Source organism: Cyprinus carpio, chromosome B5 (genome assembly GCF_018340385.1).
Source record: "Cyprinus carpio isolate SPL01 chromosome B5, ASM1834038v1, whole genome shotgun sequence".
Taxonomy (NCBI): Eukaryota; Metazoa; Chordata; class Actinopteri; order Cypriniformes; family Cyprinidae; genus Cyprinus; species Cyprinus carpio.
The window spans coordinates 1,061,006-1,073,834 of NC_056601.1; the positions used below are offsets into that span (position 1 = coordinate 1,061,006).

The window sequence follows — 12,829 nt, forward strand, 5'->3', positions numbered from 1 at the left end:
GTCTTTATATGGAAAAATAGGTTTCACAGATAATTGGTAATATTTTTTACACTAAGAAAATATGGTTTGTTTAAGAACTGTTTACTGAAAGGTACATTGGGGAACCAAAAATGGTAAAAATGGTTTTTCTATGGCATTGCTGCGAACCCTTTTGGAACCGTAATTTTAAAATGTGTGTGTGTGTTCAAAACCACAGTATGTCATCTGAGTTCTATGCTACTCGCATATTTCACATATTATAAGTATGTACTCAGCAAGGAAGTACATGACAGTTCTCCAATGCAAAAAAAAAAAAAGACGAAGTTGTACTTTCCAATACTTGGATTTTTGTTTGCTGCAAAGTGCACACTGCACACTTGAAAATTTTCTTTTCACACGAAAACAATAAAATGGAAGAGTTATACATCTTTCCACTACAATAGTAGGAAATGGTAATAATTATTCCACCACTTTCATCTTCTACGTTTAATTTATGTTGTAATAAATACGAGATACAAGCGCAGTCATAGAGAATTCAGAGTAAAATTTAGGGGAAATTTCAGTCAAAAAAAGGGTAAATGTTCCATTGTTAACAGTGTAGCGATGAATAAAACACTGCTTATACAGAAGATACTTTTAAACCAAGCAGCTTTCTGTTGGTCAGCTTGGCAAATTCTTTAATATTTGTACATTTGGAACTTTTTTCCCCTTGCATGAGACTCCCAATCGAACAGATTCCTATTGAAACGAGAGGAATTCGCCCACAAACACGTACAGGTATATGTGACCGCACCTCAAAGGTCATCAGCTTTAGTGGTTTTAGTGTAACAATACACAATGGCTTCTAAACTTCTGCTTATCGTAGTGGATACACTGGCTCAGGACATTAGAAAAAAGAAATACGGATGAAATATTAAATTCGAAAAATTAAAGACACTCACCCAGCTCTATGCAAGTGATCCCCAGAGACCAGATGTCCACCTTCCCCTCGTACTGACCCTCATCCATAGCTAAAATCACTTCTGGAGCCATCCTGTGGTAGAAACACACACAAGTGTCTAATCAACCCTGGAGCATCAGGATGCATCATCTTCCTGGACGTCAATGTCTGCGATACTGACCAGTATGGGGTTCCCACAAAGGAGTTGGCAGGAGAGGCAATGGAAGCAGAGCCAAAATCAGCCAGTTTGACCTGACCGGGTTCTGTCAGCAGGATATTACCAGCCTTCACGTCTCTAAACAAAATCACAGACACAGAGAAAGCTGAAGACAGACAGTATATATGTTATGCAATGAAAGGGTGTCTTGGAATAATATATATATATATATACACTTTGCAGAGAGAAAATGAAAGTAAAAATACCACTTTGTTACTGGAAGCTAATAAAACAGATAATAACTCACATGCTGTAAAGAAGTTAAATAAAGCATGCTCAATAAACAGTATACTAACATATGCGATCGTGCTGATATATACGTCATGGATTGGTACTTCAACTATAATGGTTTAGTACTTTAAACCCTGAAAACAAAGAGTACACACTATAAATCTGAAGAATCGCTCTTTTGATATTCAAAGTAGGCTTGGATATTTAATATAAATGGTCTGGTCAGACCAATGTTGGAAGCAAAAAAAGCATTTATTTATTTATCTGTTTATTCTGTTGCCATACCAGCATCTATGGCTATTTTTATGCCAAGATCAATGTATTTTAAAAGAAACAAATAGTAGTAACACAGTAGTAATGAAAAACCACCACTGACAACATTAATATAACAAGCACTTTATAAGATTTCACATGTCAATATCTGATAATATTTCAGATTTTTTATTAAACATTAATAAAACATTCATTAGAGAACTTCTGGAGTAAAAATGTTGCATAGTGGCATTTAAAGCAGTACATTCAAACAACCTTTCAATAAAAACTAATGAGTAAGTCTAAAATGACCAGATCAGCATCTTGTGCAAAACAGTCTGTAAAACAATGAAAATTTGCAACAACTTTCATTTATGATTGGGTCGACTTCATTTAACTTAGTATTGACATGGTTCTCGCATTTCATTTGCCATTTTATACAGGTTTAGTACAGGTTTGAGATCTGCTGGAGGAATTTAAAACAAAAGTATAAATAGCACTGTATTACTGGAAGCTAATAAAACACAGATAAGAACTCAACACTCATGCTGTAAAGCAGTTAAAGCATGCTGAATAAACGGTATGCTGACATATGCAGATTTGTCATAGATTAGTCATTAACTTTAATCTTCAAGATGTGTTGCTTTAAAACCTGAAGAGTATACACTTGAAATAAAAATAAAATTAAATGCAATCCATTTCTAATCATTCTAGTCAGATGATGCTTGGGGAAAAAACAAACAAAATAAAAAAATATAAAGTATATACAGTCACTGCAAACAAAGTTAAGGGGGACAAAAATAGCACTGCTTTATGGTAAGCATAAAAGCACATAAAACCCAAGTTTGCTTCATAAACAGATTATTAGATAAAGATTCATCTGTCATTTATGCATACAGAGGAAGCTGACATTGTGTAAACAGATATCATTCAGCGGGCGACTCACCTGTGGATCATGTTATGGGAATGTAGGTAAGCCAGTCCTAGCAAGGCACCGTGGGTAATGGCAGCAATTTCAACCTCTTGGAGGGGTTTCTTGTGAACTGGAAAATAAAAGCAGCATGCTTAATGACATCTTAACATGTGCAAAACAGCACTGAAACACTGGGTGTTTTTGTTACAACGGTGCTAAAAAAGGAAGAAGAAAAAAAAGTTTCAAAAAGAGTCATCCGATCCTGACACTACACCTGATTCTCTAGTAGACAAGAACTGAGAACTGGATTAGAACACGGCCTTGAATTAAACAGATGCGGACTGAATTACTCATACAGTGACATTATGGCAACGTTAAACTGGAATTTCTAAATTCCTCTTTTACACACACACACACACACACACACACACACACACACACACACACACACACACACACACACACACACACACACACACACACACATATGGAGCGATAATTGAAACCAACAGTCTATTATTAAAGCTGTGCATGTAGCCATGACAACATCTGAAGGAAACAAAAACATGAACGCAATGGCACTTGGGTAGTGACACTGGAATAAAACACAATGGGCTTTATAATGTGGCTAATAAAGGCCTTCAGCGCTGACTAAAAACACATGACAGCTCTAACAATTACTGACCCTCTGCGTGAATGCATGCAGTGCTTACTGTGGGAGTGTGTCTGCACTGTACTTGCATACTTGAGAGTGTGTGTAGTGTGCATTTCAAGTGTGAACTCACCCTCTAACAAGTCTGAAGCGGAGCCGAGACAATACTCCATCACAAGCTGAATGAAGGAAAAAGCAGATGAGAATATTGTGAAAGGGAGGCATGGCTGCCCCAGGGAATTCTGGGAATGAATTCAATGTAAACTATGTAGTTGTTAAAGCCATTCCCTCGCTTCACAAATGCATTACTGTATATACTGTATATCCTTCTCTTTTTTTATTATTTTATTATTATTTTTAATTGAAATGAGACATAACAGAAGACAGTAGAAAAACAAAAGAAATACACCAAAACCAAAGACAAACATGAGAGAAGAGAGACTTTGAAACAAGTAATAATAATAACTAGATATTTAAGTTTGTAGACAAACTTTAAGCTGGCTTGAAAAAGCCTAGCTAGAAAGATTGAAGTAGTTTTAAAAGCTTTAAGTTGGAAGGTTTTCAGTTTTAACTAGTTTGAAGTTCAAAGTAGTTTTAATGTTTAAAGATAGACAGACAGACAGATAGGAAATATTAAATTAAATTAGAAATTTTAGATGTAGCTTAATAGATTCCATGGTGTTTCTATGTGGTTTCGCTATGCGGTTGCTAAGGTACCTGGGTGGTTGCTAGGGTGTTACTATGCGGTTGCTAAGGTACCCGGGGTGGTTGCTAGGGTGTTGGTATGAGGTTGCTAGGGTACCCGGGGTGGATGCTAGGGTGTTGCTATGCGGCTGCTAGGGTACCCGGGGTGGTTGCTAGGGTGTTGCTATGCGGTTGCTAGGGTACTTGGGGTGGCTACTAGGGTGTTGGTATGAGGTTGCTAGGGTACCCGAGGCGGATGCTAGGGTGTTGCTATGCGGTTGCTAGGGTACCCGGGGTGGATGCTAGGGTGTTGGTATGAGGTTGCTAGGGTACCCGGGGTGGATGCTAGGGTGTTGCTATGCGGCTGCTAGGGTACCCGGGGTGGTTGCTTAGGGTGTGTTGCTATGCGGTTGCTAGGGTACTTGGGGTGGCTGCTAGGGTGTTGGTATGAGGTTGCTAGGGTACCCAGGGTGGATGCTAGGGTGTTGCTATGCGGTTGCTAGGGTACCCGGGGGGGTTGCTAGGGTGTTGCTATGCGGTTGCTAGGGTACTTGGGGTGGCTGCTAGGGTGTTGGTATGAGGTTGCTAGGGTACCCGGGGTGGTTGCTAGGGTGTTGCTATGCGGTTGCTAGGGTACCCGGGGTGGTTGCTAGGGTGTTGCTATGCGGTTGCTAGGGTACTTGGGGTGGCTACTAGGGTGTTGGTATGAGGTTGCTAGGGTACCCGGGGTGGATGCTAGGGTGTTGCTATGTGGCTGCTAGGGTACCCGGGGTGTATGCTAGGGTGTTGGTATGAGGTTGCTAGGGTACCCAGTGTGGTTGCTAGGGTGTTGCTATGCGGTTGCTAGGGTACTTGGGGTGGATGCTAGGGTGTTGGTATGAGGTTGCTAGGGTACCCGGGGTGGATGCTAGGGTGTTGGTATGAGGTTGCTAGGGTACCCAGGGTGGATGCTAGGGTGTTGCTATGCGGCTGCTAGGGTACCCAGTGTGGTTGCTAGGGTGTTGCTATGCGGTTGCTAGGGTACTTGGAGTGGCTACTAGGGTGTTGGTATGAGGTTGCTAGGGTACCCGGGGTGGTTGCTAGGGTGTTGCTATGCGGCTGCTAGGGTACCCGGGGTGGTTGCTAGGGTGTTTTTTATTTATATCCCTGTCTTTTATTTATCATTATATATTTGTTTTTTATTGAAATGAGACATAACAGAAGGCATACACCAAAGAAATATACTATAACCAAAGACAAACGTGGAATGTGTAGTGCAACAATACTCTCCAGCCTTCCAATACATGTGAGCAGAAAAGGATTGAATAAACAAGTAATAATAATAATAATTTGCAGTTGTAATATATAATATAAACAGATCAAGTATGTACACAATGCTATAACAATAAAAAGCTAAATATATGTAAAGAAAAAGGAGAGAGAAAGAAATATTTTTGTCCTAATATATAAAATTCAGAGTATAGTAGATAATTATTGTTTTTTGTTAGCATTCCTCTCAAGGCAGTACTAACCCATGCTGTGTTGTCCTTCAAGTAGCAGCCTTTGTATTCAATGGTGTTTGGGTGTCGCAGCTGTTCCAAAAACTTCACCTCTTTAATGATGTCCTGCCATTTCTGAACCCACACACACACACACACACACACACACACACACACACACAATTTTAAACATCTGTACTTCTGGTTTCTACCAATATTCTACAGATGCCAAATAACTAAAGTGCTTCTTTATTTATTAAAAACACAATATTGTTAAACACTAATGCTTTGATTCTATAATTTAGATAAGTTCAAGGACACTAGAAGAAGGTCTGCTTAACACTGAATACAGAACTGCAACACGTTCAAATACAAACTCAAAACTATCAGAGCTTGTCTCTCACCTCGGTGGTCTGCTTGCCGTTGTAGGACATCTTCTTAATGGCCACCACCTCGTTGGAAAAGGAGTTTCGGGCCTGCAGGGAAGCAAAACACAATTCCTTCATACTATTTTTGGCTTTTGCCACTTTTATTCGAAAGGTACAGCAGAAGGCTTTTTAATACTTTATACAACTTGCATGAAAAAAATAAGCCTCAATATTATCAGTTTCCATTATCGTCCTAATTAAACCAATACTGAAAATGTTAAAAGACAATATTGGCAATTCTGATATGGTCACATACATATGTGACCCTGGAGCACAAAAGCAGTCTTAAGTCTCTGGGGTATATTTGTAGCAATAGCTAACAATACATTGTATGGGTCAAAATTATCCATTTTTATTTATGCCAAAAATCATTAGGATATTAAGTAAAGATCAATGTTCCATGAAGATATTTTGTACATTTCCTACCATAAATATATCAAAACTTAATTTTTGATTAGTAATATGCATTGCTAAGAACTTCATTTGGACAACTTTAAAGATGATTTTCTCAATATTTAGATTAGATTTTAGATAACAAACCATACATCAATGGAAAGCTTATTTCATTTGAATAGCGCTTTTCACGATACAAATCATTGCAAAATTGCAAAAAGTTTGCAAAGTTTCTACATTATATTTAGGAGTAGGTTATTAGTGGTGACTATGGCAGAAATGTAAAGAAACAAGAATCATGCAGTTAGTTACAAATTAAACGTAATCAAACAGACGATGAACACTATTAACTGCAATGATTATATGTTGCGATTAAACTTTGCGATTTGATGTTGTTCCAGGGTTAGCATCATCTGTCTTTAAAAAAAAATATATATAGTAAAAATGTAATATTGTGAACTATAATTACAACATAAAGAAATATATATATATATATATATATATATATATATATATTTACAACATGAAGAAATATATATATATATATATATTTTAAAGTAATTTATTTCTTTTATGCATCATTACTCCAGTCTTCAGTGTCACATGATCTTCAGAAATCATTCTAATATGCTGATTTGCTGCTAAAAAACAAACAAATATTTCTGTTTTTTATCAATGTTACAAACAGTTGATGCTTAATATTCCTTTGGAAACCATGATACATTTTTCAAGACTCTTCGATAAACAGTTCTTTTTAAAAAAATCTTTCCTAATGTGCCTTTGCTGAGCATCAATTTAACATCTCAATATCAATCTAAACATGCAAACAGCAGCGTATGTTAAGTCATGAATGCATATTTCTTGACAGAAGTGTGTGTGGCAGATCATGAGGCCAGCTGGCCCTCGCAGTTAAACCGAGTGAACATCAGTCTTTAAAGCAGCGTCTCCTAGTTATTCTTTCCTCTTGAGAGCAGCCCTACATCTGGATGGACAGTGTGCATGCTAGCGAGTGAGCGTTTGAGAAAAAGACAGACAGAGAGAGAGAGAGAGAGAGAGAGAGAGAGAGGGTGGGTGGGATTTGCACAGTGGATTCCAGTCTTGCAATAGATTCGGAATCAAAGGCTTTATGCTATTAGCTCTCAGATTAAGAAATGCACAAGAACTTGTCATGAGGCTGCAGTTCTTGTATTTGACAGAACCGCTGCACTGTGGAGCCGCTTCGAAAACTAAATGACAGGCTCCAAGTTAAACTACAGTTAAGAACTGACTGACGGGGAGAATAAGAGAAAAAAAGCCTCGTCGAGCTTAGGTATTAAAAGCTATTCTGGTCTCTGACGTCTCGATGTGCCTTTCATCCTCTACAGAACTTGGAAAGAAAAAATATTACTCAAACTTTGGTAAGATTTTCAATATTTTAAAGGAAGTTTCTTATGCTCATCAAGGCTGTATATATTTGATCAAAAATGCAGATTTTTTTTTTAATTTTGTGAAATATTATTGCAATTTAAAAAAAAAGTTTTCTATTTTAATATACTTTAAAATATAATTTATTTCTGTGATGCGCAGCTGTATTTTCAGCATCATTCCTCCAGTCTTCAGTGTCACATGATCTTCAGAAATCATTCTAATATGACGATTTGCTGCTCAAGAAACATTTCTTTGTTATCAATGTTTTAAAGTCGTGCTGCTTCATATTTTTGGGGATCTGTGATACTTTTTTCAGGATTCTTTGTTAAATAAAATGTTAAAAAGAACAGTCTTTATTCAAAATAGAAATGTTGTGCTACAGTATACCCTACTATTCAAAAGTTTGGTGTCAGTACATTTTTTCTTTCTTTTTTTAAGAAATGAGATAAAAAGGTGATAGTAAAGATTTATATTCTTCTATTCTGAATAAATGCTTTTCTTTTTAACTTTTTATTCATTAAAGAATCAAAGAAAAAAGTATCAAAGGTTACAAAAAAAAACAGTTTCAACACTGATAATAAATCATCATATCAGAATGATTTCTGAAGATCATGTGACACTGAAGACTGGAGGAATGATGCTGAAAATTCAGCTGTGCATCACAGATATAAATTATATTTTAATGTATATTAAAATAGAAAACCAATATTAGAAATTGTAATAATATTTCACAATTTTAGTGTTTTTTTTCTGTATTTTTGATCAAATAAACACAGCCTTGATGAGCATAAGAGACTGCATTAACATAATCCCATAAGAGTCCTAAAGTTGTTTTAAATGATGTGCAACCTGTTCATATCTCAAAAAATGTTTTTCAAGGTTTTATGACACTTTATATTAATAAGTAAATTTAACATGGTCAGCTAGAGTTTTTTTTTTTTTTTAAGTATTTTCTACTTTTTTTTTTGTTAACTCATGTTGCACTGAAAAAAAAAATCATGCTATTAAAGCATGTGTTCCACTTACAAACTTACAAGCAAGCAAGCACCAAGCTTCTAATCCTTTTTTAAGATAATATGTCTCCTCAATATAGTTACTACCCAGAGACCTCAATACTTGGCACACAATGATGATGACAATCAGTGAATAGTGTTTGCGTATCAATGGGTCATTTTGACAGAATGCACATGATGAACTCCAGATTTCACAAAACAGCAAGTTACTAAACCTAACAACAAAAGCAACCTTAAAACAGTGTAAATACAACTCAAAAACAGTGAAAATGTAACTTTATTAATTATTCATGCCCCAGTGCATGATGTAGTATAACTTTTCAACACTCACAAAGTACACTGCTCCGAAGCTCCCGTGGCCGATCTCGTGCAGGTCGCAGAAGACTTCTTCCGGGTCATCTTTGAAAAAGAGACTGGCCCACTCTGGGTCTTTCAGTCCTCCCTTCTGCGTGGACGACGGCATCATGAGTTAGACAGAACCTCTGATGTCCACGTGCTTCTGCTCGACTTCATTCAGCAGGCCCGGCATTTACCTGCTTTGCCTGCGGACAGAGGGGAGCGCATTAAAGACGGACCAAGTGAGGGTCATCAGCAGACAAAACTGACTTTGAAGATAAGTTAACCCAAAAGTGAAAGGTCTGTCATCCTTCACTCACCCTCACCTCATTCAAACCAGCTTGACTTGTTCTTATTTGGAAGAAAAAACAGTTGTTTAATAATTTAAGTAATGACTTAATGGACCATTTCCAAGTCTTCTAAATTCTATTCTACATTTTTGAGTGATAAATGATGTTTTAATATAAAACATAAGCATACAAGTCAAGTGGACTAGTTTTATGGTATGTCTCTTGTGTATTTTATTCATTTTGGAGCTTGACTGTCCCTACTCTCATCTACTGGCACAATATTGAGTGACTAACATATTCTACATATTGTGCTTAAACTTAAACTCGCTTAAATGTTTTAATAACAAAGCAAGCAAGCATCCTGCTCAAATGCAAAAAATGCAAAAAATAAAATAAGTAAAATAAAAAATAAATAAATTAATAAATAAATAGGGGGAAATAATAGTAAAGTAAACATAAAAAAAATAAAAGAATAAAATAAAATAAAAAATTACATGTAAAAATAAATAGGCAAATATAAAAATAAACAAGTAAAAGAAAGAAATAATAAATAAATAAATAAATATCCCCACAATGCTGTTGCACCAGGAATAATATATTTTCTCATGCACATAACGGATGACACTCACATACCCTGAGATACTAGTGAATGTAAAATGATTATATACTTTTATGCTAAATACAGGCCTCTCCCATCCACTAAGTCTATACTGTGTTGTTCTTGGCATGCTTGTGCATGCACACGTGTTTGCGATGGTAAACTGGTGTGACACAAATGTGGCATCATGGGACGACAGCACAGCGTCTGGCAGCATTGCTCATCATGCTATCATGTGCACACACACACACACACACACACAGCGGCCACCTGCATGTAACACTGCCTACTGAGTCAGCAGACATCTGACACACAAGCAGCCACTGACCCAGGAACAAAAGCTGCTGAAAGTACTGTGTATCCAATACAGAGAGAGACTGAACATACATCCATCTGTACATTCATCATGAATATGATCAGCATTATTGGCCAGCACATCTACTATGAATACAACACCACTCCAAAGATGCACCTAAAAGTAGTCTTAATATATATATATATATCTATATATATATATATATATATATATATATATATATATATATATATATATATATATATACATATATATATATATATATATATATATATAGATAGATAGATAGATAGATAGATAGATATAAAATAAAGTAAAAGATAGATAGATAGATAGATAGATAGATATAAAATAAATATATATATATATATATATATATATATATATATATATATATATATATAGATAGATAGATAGATAGATAGATAGATAGATAATAAAATAAAAATAGGATTGTAAAAAGTGTTAGTTGTATTGTAAAATGCATCCAAATGGTTGTAGTATGGGGTCATCTACAAAAAAAAAAAAAAAAAAAAAAAACACTTTTGAATAGAGGGAGTATATTTATATATTAATTTTTTTAATACAACACCACTCCAAAGACGCACATAAAAGTATTTTTTTTAAATAAATACAATAAAAAAAAAATAAAAAATTAAATATAAAAAATTAAATTAAATTAAATTAAAATTAAAATATGATTGTAAAAACACTTTTGAATAGAGGGAGTGTAAATAAACTATTAACTCTAAATATAAATAAATAAATAAATAAATATTAATACTATTAATACAACACCACTCCAAAGACACACCTAAAAGTAGTCTTAAAAAAATGTATATATATAAAAATAAGATATAAAAAATAAAATTCAACTAAATTAAATTAAAAACAGGATTGTAAAAAGTGGTAGTTGTATAGTAAAATGCAGCTAAATGGTTGGAGTAGTATGGGGGGGGGGGGGTCAACTACAACAAAAAATAATTTTGAATAGAGGGAGTGCAAATAAATAAATAAATTTATATCAAGCTGAAATGTTTGTGAAATCAGGGAAAAGAGATGTTTAAGAGGCAAAGCAAGATAAAACAATGACTGATGAAATATTATGAAACAAACACTTTTTTTTTCTTTAAGAATAAGCTGCAATGATAAATTGTGCACAATAAGTCAAGAAGCATTTATATAAATAATGTCATTTTTGATTTCATGTCAACTTTACATTGCAACACTTTCGTTTTTTTTTTTTGTTTTTTTTTAATTGCAAGCCTTTCTGAGGCCGGGGAGGGGAGTATACTATAAATGAAACTCAGGTTCACACCATGCAAATCAAACCTAGTGTGAAAACAGCGGTAAACAACATCTTGCTCCAGCGTGCATTTCTAAGCTTCAACCCTACAACCTTGTTGCTAGCTCTGATCTAAAACCACTACACCACCAGTGCCACGAGCAAAAGCACTGGACACTGGATCCTAAACCATGAAACCCATAATTCAGTTTCAAAAGCGTAAGTGAGGTCCTTTTAATCCACTGACCAAATGAATGAAATCTTCACTATGCAATTACTGAATGAATACTGTAGAAAACTATTAGACTGCAGGTAGCAGAAGTCTCAACCGAAACCCATTCGTTCCAGATCATTTAAGATCATTTAATTTAGAGTTAGTGAAGACGTTACTGTACAGAGGTTGTTTGGGCTTTACAGTAACAGGACTTGATGCAAGTCAGCCGAAGTTACGTAAAGGAGAAACCACCGCTGTGCCACACCGAAGCCATTGGGTCTTGTTTTATACCCAGTACATGTGTCTACAGTCCAGCTACAGTAAATGTGGCTTCATTCAACCCTTGCATAACAGGACATTTAAAGCAACATTTAAAGGGATAGTTTGAAAATGAAAATTCTGTCATTTCTGTATTTACTCACCCTTGTGTCATTACAGAACATAAAATAAGATATTTTGAGAAACGTATCACTGTTTTTTTTTTTTTTATCCAGTGCTGCTTTGTTCACATAGTTCTTCAAAATATCGTTTGAATAAACAAAGTCATACAGGTTTGATACAATGTGAAGGTGAGTAAATTATGTCCGAATTTTCCATTTAAGGTCAATTATCCCAATTTATTATTATTATCAATTTATTCAATTATCCCTGTCCTGGGTTCAATATAAGCATTAGTGACAAGCTCTGAATAATCACCAAAAAGAAATCTGACTCCACTCATAGTTTGTAGAAATCAAGTCAATGGAGTAAGACAATAAAATGTTAAAACACACAGTAGCTGGGTTTCCACATTTCAAACATATGTCATTTAAACACGCAAATTGTTATGATATTCCGATTTTTTTCAGATAAATCATCTTGGAAGATTGCATGTGACGGCATGCCATGAATTTCACCAAATTGTCACATTCACAGAATTCACGTCTATTTTCTAAATGCATGTTAGATAGTATCGCAAACAAATGACCGAGTATATCTTTTACATTTTTTTTTTTTTTTGGACCTTGACCTTCCAGTGAAGACGACTTCTCTCTGGTGACATAATCCGTACTTAACCCCCAGCCTCATCTGCAAGCATGCATTCGTTTATGTACATAACACCCACATATTAAACTCCAATCAACAACCAATGGACACAACCAAGTCCTCACAAATAGGTTTTTTCATTAAATGTTACACTTTGTAGCAACGACATCCATTTCA

At 35.3% G+C, this 12,829-nt stretch overlaps 1 protein-coding gene across 1 annotated transcript in view; it reads right to left on the minus strand.

The window, feature by feature from the left end:
- LOC109108124 (serine/threonine-protein kinase TAO3-like) overlaps nt 1-12,829 on the minus strand; it is a 69,853-nt gene that overhangs the window by 34,030 nt on the left and 22,994 nt on the right. Inside the window, 7 exon segments of the mRNA XM_042723518.1 lie at nt 921-1,012; nt 1,101-1,214; nt 2,566-2,662; nt 3,318-3,363; nt 5,380-5,481; nt 5,751-5,822; nt 8,919-9,129. Of these exon segments, the coding sequence (XP_042579452.1) occupies nt 921-1,012; nt 1,101-1,214; nt 2,566-2,662; nt 3,318-3,363; nt 5,380-5,481; nt 5,751-5,822; nt 8,919-9,053 (658 nt within the window). The 5' untranslated portion in view covers nt 9,054-9,129.